The following is a 12,986-nucleotide window of genomic DNA, read 5'->3' as shown; positions in this document are numbered from 1 at the left end:
TGCTAGTCAATCTCTGTCACGCTAATCTTTTTTTCACCGAGGAGCCATGCTCTCCACCAACACAAGGCCGCCAAAGAAGGCCGAAGTCCGCCACTTAGCTAATTACCCCTCCTTATCCAGTGCTCCTAAGACTGTGACAAACAACTTCATACCTTCCCTGTTCAGGTGCACTCCGTCTGCTCTATAAAGCTCCACCGCCTCATATCTAATCCCTGGGTGCTTAATCACAAAACCCCCAATGCTCACCACAAATTTGGACACTGCTGCATTAAGTTTTCTTCTAACCCTATCTAATGCAGCCCCTCCTTGTGTCCCTCTCCATACCCTCCTCGGAATCACCTCTGAACAAAATAATCTTACTTTCTTTTATGCTCTGGAGATCAATAATCAATTCAACGCCTTTGCATGACCCTAAGTCATTCCCTCAGGCGTGAATAATCAGAACATCTAGAGCACCCCATTTTGCTTCTGAAGCCAATAAGATTTCCAATAACCTATACCAACACAGGACCCTAACTCCAATCCACTTCACCTTACGAGCCCCCTTGGACCTGCCCAATAAACATAGGAATGCCCTACAATCCACACCCCACCCACCACATCAGCCGGACCTATAACAAAATTATATAAATAACGTTAAAACTTATCATACTTATTTGAATTAACAGCAAATAGCCAGGGTAAGGTGAACTCAGTTGTTTAGGCTACCCAGATGGATGTGAACAACACAAAACCTCAGATTTTAAGAGGAAAAAGTGAAACGCCATCCAATCCCCCTTGATAAAAGGCAGGTGGCTTATTGCCCTTGGTTACCTAAAGAACAAACTCTCAAGGAGAGCACATTCTATAATCTATCCCCCCTTATGTACACCTTATAAGCTGCAGACTTCAAACGCTCTAATCGCTTTATCGACTCCTCTGAACTGCTCACTGCTGCTTCAGAAGTTGCCGCTCCGATCCTAAAAGAATGAGTACCGTACTCCTCTTCTGGTAAACCTAAAGCATCTAAACATTTATTAAAAAACGCAAGAGAATTGAAATTTTGGCAACGGCATTTTATCCACTGAGCTCCCCCAGGTGGCCTGACCGTAGCATATTTATTAGCTAGCTCAACCGGGAAAATTTCCTTCCTCTCCTCCTCCTTAATAGAAATCCATCGCCCCCTTCCCAATTGGTCCGTCTTGGACCTCTGAATCTTTATTAAAATGAGATCTCTTTTATTTTATAAAAAAATATCCTTTAAAACCCCCGTGATCATGCAAGACGTATTCTTTGCAACTAACTCACCGACCCTGAATGCACCAAAAAATGCTAAGACAAATGCTAAACCAAAACAGTGCTGATACATACTCATCTTATCGCTACACCTGACCCTCACGCCACCTTGCCGTAAAAACCGACCACTCGTTACAAGCAGCTGAATAAGCTCTCAGCATGCTTGGGAACAATGCCTTCAGGGCAAAACCTTCAATGCCAGCTTAACCCCGGCTGTTGCCCTTTGTAACCTCCGGCAAAAAACTTTGCCCATTGGGATAACCCTAAAAGCAAAATTTAACAAACCTAACAATGACTGCAACTGCCTTAGAGAAACTTTCTTAAGAGCTATAAATGCCTCTAACTGCTCCTTCAAGCCTGCACACTCCCAATTCAGTATCTATTTCAATACCTAAGTATGATAATCTACTAGAAGGACCCTCCGTTTTTTGTTCCGCAATAGGGACCACTAACACCCTGACTGAAAAAGTAATTCACTACACACCTCACTATCCGCTGGACTTATTAACTAAAAGTCATCAAGATAGTGTGTTACACCTTGCTGCTTGCAGCCAGCCTTAATGCACCATTGCAAAAAACTGCTGAAACATTCAAAAAAGGAACACGAAGCCGGACACCCCATCGGAAGACATTTGTCAATATAAAAACCATCTCCTACCCTAAAATCCATATATTTAAATGACTCCAGGTGTAAAGGCAATATTCTGAATGCTGACTCAATATCCACCTTAGCCATTAGTGCTCTTCTACCGTAACCCTGTACCAAACTCAACCATCTCTTTAACTCCTCAATTTTAATTGGGGACTCCGCCTTGCCTAACGTTGGGCCTGGGATCGCCCCTCCCAGCTGCTTGCCCTCCTGCTCTTGTACACTCCTTTGCTGGGTGGCTACCATTGCACAGCATCCAGATGTGCCTATATCTACAGCCCGCTCCTCTTGTGCACTTTGCGTTGTTAAACGCATAGCACTTTCCTTTCCCGGGCATACTGTACCCGGGTTTGCTAAGAAAATGCTGCCTATGCCCCAGTCCTGTCTCATTTGAAACCCTAGTCTGCTGTGTCACCTCTAACCAAACCTCCACATCCTTAAAACACTAAATAATTCATCATACTGCCTCCACGCATTTAATCTACCTGATAAATACATGTTATGCAATAAATGAAAATATTTAAACATATTCATATACTCTAATGGTCTAGTCTCTGTGTAACATGCCGCAAATACATAAGCACCTGCAAGCCAGTTTTGATAAGACCTCCTAGCCTCCTCCACCACTGGGCCCTTTGCTTTCGCTGCATCCAACGCTTTTTTCGCATCATGCGTGATAGCAAACATGTCCACAAAACCACCTTACTTTATTTTCTCCCTAATTTTAGATCTAACCCCCTTAAAATGGCCATTTTAGAACAGTGCACTGCATCCCCTGACGCATCAGGACCAACCCTGGCTGCACTGCTGGCTACACTCCTGGATCCTCCCATTCCCTTCTTGTTCCCTCTAATCTGTTTTGCAACATAAGCTTGCACGGCCTACCATTCGCGCTAGATGAGTCAGAAGAACTATCTGTATACGACCCCCCCACCAACTTCCTGCACTGCTTGCAAATTCTCGCCTGCTCTAGATGTCGAAGGCACCGCCTGTTCTTTCGCTCCGACTGTAAGTCCCTCGCTGCGCAGTGCGCCCACCATGACTTGACTCGAGGACTCCAAAACTTCTGAAACATTCCCTGGCCCTGGAACTGCCACAACAACCTGCAATGGAATGCTGACAGAACTTTGGTTCATAACATTTCCTGCACCATCATTTGACACATCAACATTCCGTCCCACAATTATACTCCCTACTGGCTCCCTGTCCTGCGCAGTATGTTGAACTGCAGGCAAAGCACTTGGAGGCATAGGAGGAGGAGGAGGGGGGGCAACTGCAATATATTCTTATGCCCCAACTGCTACGCTGCTACCTGCTGGTTATTAACCCCGTAAAAAAAATGGCGCTTGTATATACTGTAGCCTGGATTAACTGCCCAAACTTGCTGGCCTTGACTTCCCACTCCCAAATGCTGCCAGGCCTGACCTGGCCCTTGCTAAAGCTGCTGCTGTGCATTCATCCACTGTGGCCAGCCTGACAACTGGCCTGACATGCCCTGCTGGCCACAAACCGTATTAAAATACAGTGACCAACCCCTAGCCTGTGCTGCCGGGACTGCAGTAGAATTATCCAAACGCCCACTAAAATCTTGCAACCCTGGAGATTGTGCTACTGGCACAGGCCTCTGCACAATTACAGGAGTAGAAGGTGGTGGCACCAACACTGGCAAAGGGGAAGACCTAACCTGCACAATTGGTGTAAAAGCATGCCTAAATGACTGAGGTGATTGCCAGTCCGCAATCCTAATGGCTGACTGTCTGCTGACAGGGGACAAGTTCATGACTTGATCCTGCTGCTACACTTCCCCAGCTCCTGAAGCTGTAGGAGTGCCCCCTGCTGCCCTTTTATCCCTTGTAGACAAAATGTCCACCGGGGCCATGGGGGTGGGGCTAGTGGCCACCTCAGTACCCCCACTCTCTGACCTGGCACCCCCAGCATCATTGTCACTACCACTCCCAATATACGGCATTCCCCTGCCTTGCACTCCCCTAGCCAACCAGACCTGCAGGCTGGAAGGCGAGGGGGCTGGGCGTGGTGTTCCTATTATCGCGGCTGCCATTATGGATCCGGCCTGGTGCGCAGGGCGAGCAGCCGCACGCCATCACCCCGGCTCCCGCCGAGCTGACCGCGGGAGCGGGGACTGAGCGCGAACCCCCGCTGATGCTGCCGACAGCCACGCTCCCCGGGTGGCCGAGGATGCAGCAGCAGACTGAAGAGGCCTAGCTGTCTCAACCAGATGCCGGGGAGGGGGGCGCTGCGGTGGGGCGAGGCATAATACTGCTGCACTACAGAAAAGCTTGGCACAAATTTTAACTGACAGAATGCTAATGAACTATAGTAAAGTGGAGATAAAGCTATGCAAAAAATGACAGGAAAGGCGGAGGTTATGACAGAGAAATGCAGATAGGACTGACACCCAATCAAACCCTTACACTAAATAACCATAACAGAGCAGCTAACTACATTCTTCTTACAAAAACAGGGTGCTTATTTCATCTCAAGCTTAGGTAAGATTTTGATTCTATTAATGAGGGAGGCGTGCACGTATGACCTGCTTTCCCAGCCCCAGGAACAGAATGGAGGACCGGGCCTTGTTGTGGAGGTAGACGAGACCCTCTTCACAAAGTGCAAGTACTCTGTGGGGAGGATTTTGCCACAGCAGTGGGTCTTTGGTGGCATTTGCAGAGAGACGGGGGCCTGCTTCATGAAAGCTGTAGACCGGAGAGACGCCACAACTTTGATGGATGCCATAACATTGCATGTTGCTCCTGGAAGTGTCATTTATAGTGACTGCTGGCGGGCATACAAAACCGATGAGTTGGTAGCGGCCGGCTATGAACATGCCAGGGTTAATCATAAATATAACTTTGTTGACCCTGATTCTGGGGTACATACCCAGAACATTGAAACAACAAAGTGGCGAAACAAAAAGCACCGTGGCACTGCAAGGCACCATTTGACCTCCTACCTTGAAGAGTATATGTGGAGGAAAAGTGGGGCAAAAGACAAGCCTTTTCCAGCGCATTTTGCAGGCAGGAGGCCCAGTTAGCACTTCTCTTTTTTTTCTTGTTCTTTGTAATTATATTGTTCATTATTGTTCTTGTGAGATTATTGTGATATTGTGATAATTATATTTTTCTTGTGATATTTATTCCGTATTACTTATCTTATTTAGTTTTTACTAAATTCACAGTTTAACGTTAACCACATTACTGTCTCAGATGTGTTGTATGGATGCTGTTAATGTGTTCCTAAAACCACACCAGTATCCACGCCAACCCGAAGCGTGGTGAGCACAGCGAGCCCCGCGAGGGGCGGCGGAACGCGTCCTCCCGACCTTTTCATAACCCCACTATCCACGTCGGCATGGAGTTGATTTTATATAGTGTAGTGAGCGCAGCGAGCGGACGCAGATTACTTTACATGTTTTCCGCGTCCCCTTGCGGGGCTCACTGCGCTCGCCACGCTTCTGGCTCAGTGGCTCGCTGCCTTCGCCACACAATATATAAAATCAACTACACACTGACGTGGATAGTGGGGGTATGAAAAGGTCGGGAGGACGCGTTCTGCCGCCACACGCCATGCTTTGGGTTGACGTGGATAGTGGGCCAATGCTGCGCTTGCAACGCTATGGGGTGGTGTGGATACTGGGTGGGTTACTATGGGGTCTTATGGATAATAGGGGGGGTACCTACAATAGGAGGGAATACATTATTTAGTAATATCGCATCGCAGCGCATTACACATTTTAGTGTCATAAAATGTGTGCTGAACAATGCGATATGATGCAATAACAGCGGGGAAAATATACCGGCAAAAAACCCCCATTAATTAGTAATATTGCATCGCACGCATAGTGTGACACTAAAAGTGGACATGTGATGCGATTTCCTTATGCAGAATAGCCCACTAATAGCATAGTGGGCGCCCAACTAACATATAAATACCGGCACTAGTTTTGTTTTCTGGGAAATGGGAATATTTCCCATAACAAGTTCTTGAACTCTGGGCAGATGGACTTACTAAAAACAAATTTGTTTTACTTTCGGTTTCCTTCGCTAAGTATATTAATGCTGCTCATGTTACATTCTTCAGTGACGTGTTTAGTATCAGAGACAGAACAAGCTCCTCACTGCAGACCCAGCTATGGATGTAGAAGACATGAGACAACACATCAAGCATTTCAGCTTTGGTAACCGTACACACGGTGATCAGGGCTATAACCGTGTTCTTCTCCAGATCTTCGGTTATACCGGTCATGGTAAATCCTCCTTCATTAACAGCTGCAAGTACGTTATGGATGATGAACCATATCACAACTACGCAACGGTGGCTGGTGCACAGGGGCTGGCTGGCGACTTTCAGCCCGGGAGCCAAACACAAGCAAGTGGCCCTGTTTTCTCTACCAGCCCGCATCTCCTGCCCATATGTGAAAAGCCATAAGCAGCAAAAGTGCGCTTATCATTTTGTCATAAATCTGAATTATCTTCTGTCGCCATACAATAGTATGGTGACAGCAAAATGGTTAGATGCTTGCAGATACCATAGATTTTCCACTATGTTATCTGCTGTCATACATGCTAAGGATTGTAAGTATCAATAGCGCTGGTTATAGCACACATGACATGACCTTCTCCACATGCCACTATTATGCAGTCAAACTCCTCCTCATGCCACTTTAATGGGTGCCCCCTATACCGAGAATAGGGCCAGAGCGTTCAGAAAGCATACGCTAAATATTGAGCAAAACTTTGCCAAGACTTCGTGGGGAAGGGCCGTGGCCATATATCACTACCAATTCACCTTACACCGTACAGCAGTGTCTGTTATTCCCATTACACCACACACTAGTATTTGTTATTCACATTACACAACACGGTAGTGCCATTATTGAAAGCAAACGGGAAAGGTCACAGACTGTGTACACAATATGCAGAGTGCAGCTGCGGGATGGCGGCCCCGCATTGCTAAAAGTGTACCCACCATAGTGTCCATTACACAATATGACAAGCCTAGGTAATGCCCATTAAAACATTGTCACACATCTTTATTCCCATTACACATTATACCACATACTGCAATGCCTATTACATATTATACCACACATTGTAATGCTTATTAAACATTATGCCACACATCCTTTTTCCCATTACACATTAGGACACACATCATAATGCACATTACATATTATACCGCACACCGTAATGCCCATTACACATTATGCCACAAACCGTAATAACTATTAAACATTATGTCACACACCGTAATGCCTATTACACATTATGCCACACCGTAGTTCTTGGCCCCCCTCAACCATCAATGGCATCAGTTCTTACCCCCTTCAGTAGGTTCAGATCTTTGCAACATCAGTGGGCTGAGCTTCTTGCCCCTCTCTTCTACCCCCTTAGGGTTTGGAGGTCAGTTTGGAGGATGGGGCCACCTGAGGGGGGTGCTGGTAGACACCGGGGCAGGCTGTGCTGGGGCTCTCAGAAAACTGAGTGTCCCTTCCGCCCCAGCAGCAGTTGGCACCTGTGTATGGGGAGCTCCTGCAACCAGTCCTTCAGCTGCTTCTCCTGCAGGGTGCAGCCATTTTTTGATCTTCAGGTCCCGCAACTTCTCCTCCAGGTGTATAATACGCAACTGCTTGATCTTCTTCTGCCTCTCCATGTTAATGGGGGAGAGCGCGGTCAGGATACTGTCCCGGCTGCTGGCGTCTGGCAGTCTGTGGCTCCTCCGTGAAGAGAGGGTGCCCTGTAGCCCGACAGGAAGTAACTTATGGCTGCGGAGATCCGGCAGTAGCATGATGGGTTCCCCGTACATGGCGCCACCACACACAGCATACAGGGCAGCAGTGGGCAGAAGGAGAGTGGTTCTGCCAGATGGTGCACACCCAGTGCTAATGCGCTGTGGGCGAGGCACCATTGGCACACAAAGGTAGTTACGGCCCTGACAGTAGCAGCAGCACTGATAAGCTGCCTTAGCAGCATCAGCTCCTTTGTTGTACTTGGGGGTGGAGCTTAACACTGATGACTTGTGTGGAAAGCCGCTAAGCTCCGCCCCTTCATGGCCTGCTAAGCTCCGCCCCTCACTGACCGCTAAGCTCCGCCCCTCATGGAGCCCATTCTGTGTGATGATGGACACAGAATTCAGTCCCTCATGCAGCATCCGCAGCCTGACAGCTGAATCATCCTTCTCGGCTGGATCAGGAGGCAGATGCTGCATTGAGCACAGCCAGTCAGGCAGTGCTCCAACACAAGCTGGGCAGCCCCCCTTCCTCCACCCGATAAGTCACGGCCCGCTAAGCTCCGCCCTTATGACCCGCTAAGCTCCGCCCCTCACATAGCCCCTTCTGTGGTGGAGTGGACACAGCAAGTAGTACAGTATGTACCCCATGCAGCATCAGCAGCCTGACCCTGACAGCTGGGAGGCTGGTGGATCATCCTTCCCGGCTGTCAGGTATACACACAGCAGCAGTGGGCGGCTCAAGTGCTGCATGACTTTACCGGCCTGGGGGGCACATGGCACCCTGTCCCCCGCCACTGCTGGTGCAGAGGATAAACCGGAGACGATGAAGAGGAACGCGTATAAGCTGACCGAGACCATCACACTGGTGGATAACCGGGGATGTGCGACTATGAACAAGTATGAAACTGGGGCCATATACGCACAGCTAGGTAAGTATTCGTTGTTCTCACTCCTAGTGTAATATAGACAATCAGACACTATGGTGGGAGTTCTATTATGGATGGGATGTTGCTGTGGGCAACCAATCAGATATACATTACTAACAATTGGTCATCGAATTTCGGTGACCTAATTGGGCGCTAATGTGTCTGTAAATTTCTAATATATACACTTTAAATAAAAACAAATTATGGATATGTGTATACCAGCTGCAGCTTTCTATATGCTAAAGTGTTTGAGCATATGATTTGTATTTAATCCGGCACCAGAAATCTGGTTCCGGACTTCACAAAGAAAAAGCCAACAAAACCCTAAGGTCGGAAATGCTGCGCTAATTTGTTAGTGTCTCTTTAAAAAATCGATACACCATGAATGACCATACGTGCAATGACAAGATGGAGACTGTCTTAGAAAAATATCAAAAAAGTATGTATTTCATGTGAATCTCTTATATAATAGGCAGCCACCTATGAAACAACAATTTTATATATATATATATATATATATATATATATATATATATATATATATATATATATATATATATATATATATATATATCAATTATAAAAATCAAAAACATACACAAGAGTGAGCTTTGAAATTAGGTATTATTAACTATTTTTTGTATATATATATATATATATATATATCAAAATGGGGGTACCCTTTCTGCGCTCGAGAAAGTGGGAGCAGCACCTCTGGGGGGTCCTCTGTTAGACAAGACCCAGAATAGAAATGGGAAAAAGGGGGGTTTTCCAGAGGGCGCTAGCCAATAACAATCAGGTACAGATCGGTTTTTACCGTTTAATATAAAAGTGGAAAAAAACCCTTATTGGGGTATCACAAATACATCTAATATACACATACAAATAAAACTGCCTAATACAGGAAAAGGCACATATGCTTGTACAGGTTCTCATGAATATTGTTCGATTCAGTAGAAAATAGCCCAACGCGTTTCGTCAGTTCCTGACTTCATCAGGGGAAGATAGCATAGCCAGTAGACACTGTAAGTTATAACAATGCAGAAAAACATCATTTAAAACAATACACAACTTTTTGTCACTTAAAAAGGAAAGATCAAGGACAAGAGGAGGAGATGGAGGAGGAAGGAATGACAAAAAATGGAGGCGAAAACAAATGACCAAACTATAAGAGGAATATTTTCAAGAGGGTGTGACCCCCTAAGGGCAAAATTAGTAGTAGCCACTCCGGAAACACCACGTGATAATTTGTCATATAGCACATACCTATACGTGTCTTATATCAATAGAATCTGAAGACATAGATTTTCTAGGACAATCCGATGGTTTTTCAATATTCTACACGGTAACAATTTTGAAGTATATATATATATATATATATATATATATATATATATATATATATATATATATATATATATATAAAGTCTTCAGTAATCAACCCCATAATAATGGGAAGGAATGATTTTAAATAAAAAAGTCTAACATACCGGAATCAAACAGAAGTGTCTTTTAAGTATCACAGCAGGTAGTTCAAATAAAATTCACAGCAGGCAATTTGAATTGATATCACAACAGATGGCCCTGATGTATAATCTCATCAGTATCTAATAATGAAACAGGTTTGGTATTACTACCACATTACAGTCCAGAAAGATATGCCAGTTCAATCTACAAGTCTACAACATAATAGCAGAATGCTGGAAGTTTTACTTACACAGGGATCCTAGAACAGCAGCCAGCAGCAGGGTATCAACAAAGTGAATGGCAGCACTGTGTGGCCAGTGTGTATATATAGCTCCCTGGTGATGACATCACTTCCGGGAGTTGATCTATCTAAATAGACGTACAACTTAATGAACACTCATAAATAAAGTGCACTAAGGTTTTAAAATGGTGTGGGAAGATGCATAGTACGCTAGGAGAGATCTCAGTGATAAGGGTTCTATTTATAAGTAGCGTTCTCATGGAGATGGAACGCAAACGGAACGCTATGCGTTCCATTTGGCGGCCATCTTTGATTCATAATATGGGCTGAAGTATGACTTCCCGTCAGTGGGACGCAAATTGCGTTCCAAAGGGCGGATGTAACATCACGCCCTTCATTCGGCTAGACAAGGGAGATTAGGACTAAGGGAGGTAAGGTCCGTGCGGGGGAACGAAAAAATGCGTTACAGCGGACAAATAAGGTGTGCCGCTATAAGAAGAGTGGAACTTCCGTGTCATAAATATTTTATTAGGACGAGGAATTTTAACTGTGGTGGAACGCAAACGGAACGTTGTGCGTTCCATTCAGCGGCCATCTTGAATATCTCCGATGGAATAGAGAATTCCTTCCTATCGGTGAAACGCAAGCTGCGTTTAATAAAAGGGGAGTGATTGATGCAATATTACAGTGTGGGGAATAAGATGCTCATTATACTTATTAAAGAGAAATGGAGGCCCAAATAGGGCTATAGAATAAGAGTGCTACTGTGGATATTTAATTTAAATAACTTTAAATATAAGAATTAAAGTGGACTATATAAACGGGGAATGAGACACAGATATACTAATAGAATTGTCAAAAGAAGCTGATACTATTATATAATAAAAGTGAACCCTTTAATGGGAAAAACAAGGGGGGGGGGGTGGTTGTCTCAAAAAATGGACCAATTAAGGGTAATACTACTTGTATATGGCCCTAATCAAAAAGAGGGGGGGGGGGGAAATGAGACACAGATAGGTTATTAGGAGTGTCAAATGGGAGCTTACACTAATACAGGGGTGGCCAACCGGTCAGAGGTAAAGAGCCGAAAAATATCAGTCGTCAAGCCAAAGAGCCAACATCATGCGCGCGCCTAAGGCGCGCGCGCCAAAAAGGGGCGTGATCGGGGGAGTGGTCAGGGGCGTGGTCATATGACACAAGGAGAGTGGCCACATGACAAATCTTTATGCCCCCAGTGCCAGATATGCCCACCACAGTGCCAAACATCATATGCCCCCCACAGTGCCAAACATCACATGCCCCCCACAGTGCCAAACATCACATGCCCCCCACAGTGCCAAACATCACATGCCCCCCACAGTGCCAAACATCACATGCCCCCCACAGTGCCAAACATCACATGCCCCCCACAGTGCCAAACATCATATGCCCCCCACACTGCCAAACATCACATGCCCCTCAAAGTGCCAATCATCATATGCCCCCCACAGTGCCAAACATCACATGCCCCTCAAAGTGCCAAACATATGCCCCCCACAGTGCCAAACGTCATATGACCCCACAGTTAGGAAGCTGGGCCCTCCAGCACAGGTGTTGCCCACAGTGCAACACCTATGCTGGAGGGCCCAGCTTCATAACTAAAGGGCCCACCTAGAGGGCCAGGAGGGCCCAACAAACAAATGAGCCACGGGCCAAGAGGGCCCGACTAATGCGCACACAGGCCAGAAGGGCCTGAATTTGCCCACGGGCCTAGTGCCCGACACCCGGTGGTCTAGGGGGGATGGAGGGTAGGAGGCCAAAGGCCCCTACCTGGTGTTGGGAGAGGCCGCTGGGGGGAGCTTCGTCAGCTCTTTTGCTTCCCACCCCCGCTGGCCTCTCCGGGAGCCATCTTCTTTTTTCTTGCAGAAGGCGCCGGAGATCTTCTGTCTTGATCCCGGCGTCTTCTGCGGCGCCGGAACTCTTCTCCCCGCCGCCGTCTTCTGCGCCATCCTCCGGCGGCTTCTCGCGTCTTCAGGAGCGCTCCTGCGCTCCGCCGGCGTGTAGAAGACTTTTCGCCCTCCCGCTGGCGTCTGATGTCAGACGCCGGGGGCAGGGTGGAAACGGCGCGGCGAGCGCTGAATGGCTCGCCGCGGTCGTTTCCTAATGGCCGCCAATGCAGCGTTTTGAATTTGGCAGCCGAATTGGCGCCAAATTCAAAACCCCGCTTTGCAGACGGGAGGGCGGCTGGAGCCGCAAGTTACAGCGCGGCGAGCCGCATGCGGCTCGCGAGCCGCGGGTTGGCAACCGCTGCACTAATACAATTCTATTTACCACAGAAAAAGGTGTGAACCTATAGATGGGAAAAAAAGAGGGATGGTGGTCTCAATATGAGACCAACAGTGGATAAGACTGTTTGCTACTAGCCTTAATCTAGTGAACCATTACTAAGTGGGGAGTTAATATTCACCAAGTGGATACGTTAATTATTATAGAAAAAAATAGTGAATGTTATATAATAATTATAGAAAGTTGTATACCTGTTTCTATTGAACTGGCATTTACATGAAATACTTACTAGATACATATATATTACATACATATTATTCCATAGAACAGCAATATTCCAAGTGTGACATAAAGAGAGGGGTATTTACAAGTAAGATATAAAGATTGTAGATAGGTCTCTAACCTCTAGCAGGACTAG

The 12,986-nt window shown here is 46.3% G+C and overlaps 1 protein-coding gene across 1 annotated transcript in view; it reads left to right on the top strand.

Annotated features, from left to right (window-relative positions):
- Positions 1–8,458: 8,458 nt before the first annotated feature.
- Positions 8,459–12,986, top strand: part of LOC146019744 (uncharacterized) — a 178,833-nt gene continuing 174,305 nt past the window's right edge. The window contains exon 1 of the mRNA XM_083152271.1: positions 8,459–8,598. Coding sequence (XP_083008397.1) covers positions 8,493–8,598 — 106 coding nt within the window. The 5' untranslated portion in view covers positions 8,459–8,492. The remainder of the gene's footprint in view (positions 8,599–12,986) is intronic.

The sequence above is a fragment of the Crinia signifera genome, chromosome 7 (genome assembly GCF_055691185.1).
Source record: "Crinia signifera chromosome 7, ASM5569118v1, whole genome shotgun sequence".
NCBI lineage: Eukaryota > Metazoa > Chordata > Amphibia > Anura > Myobatrachidae > Crinia > Crinia signifera.
This window is presented reverse-complemented; position numbering and strand designations above follow the sequence as displayed.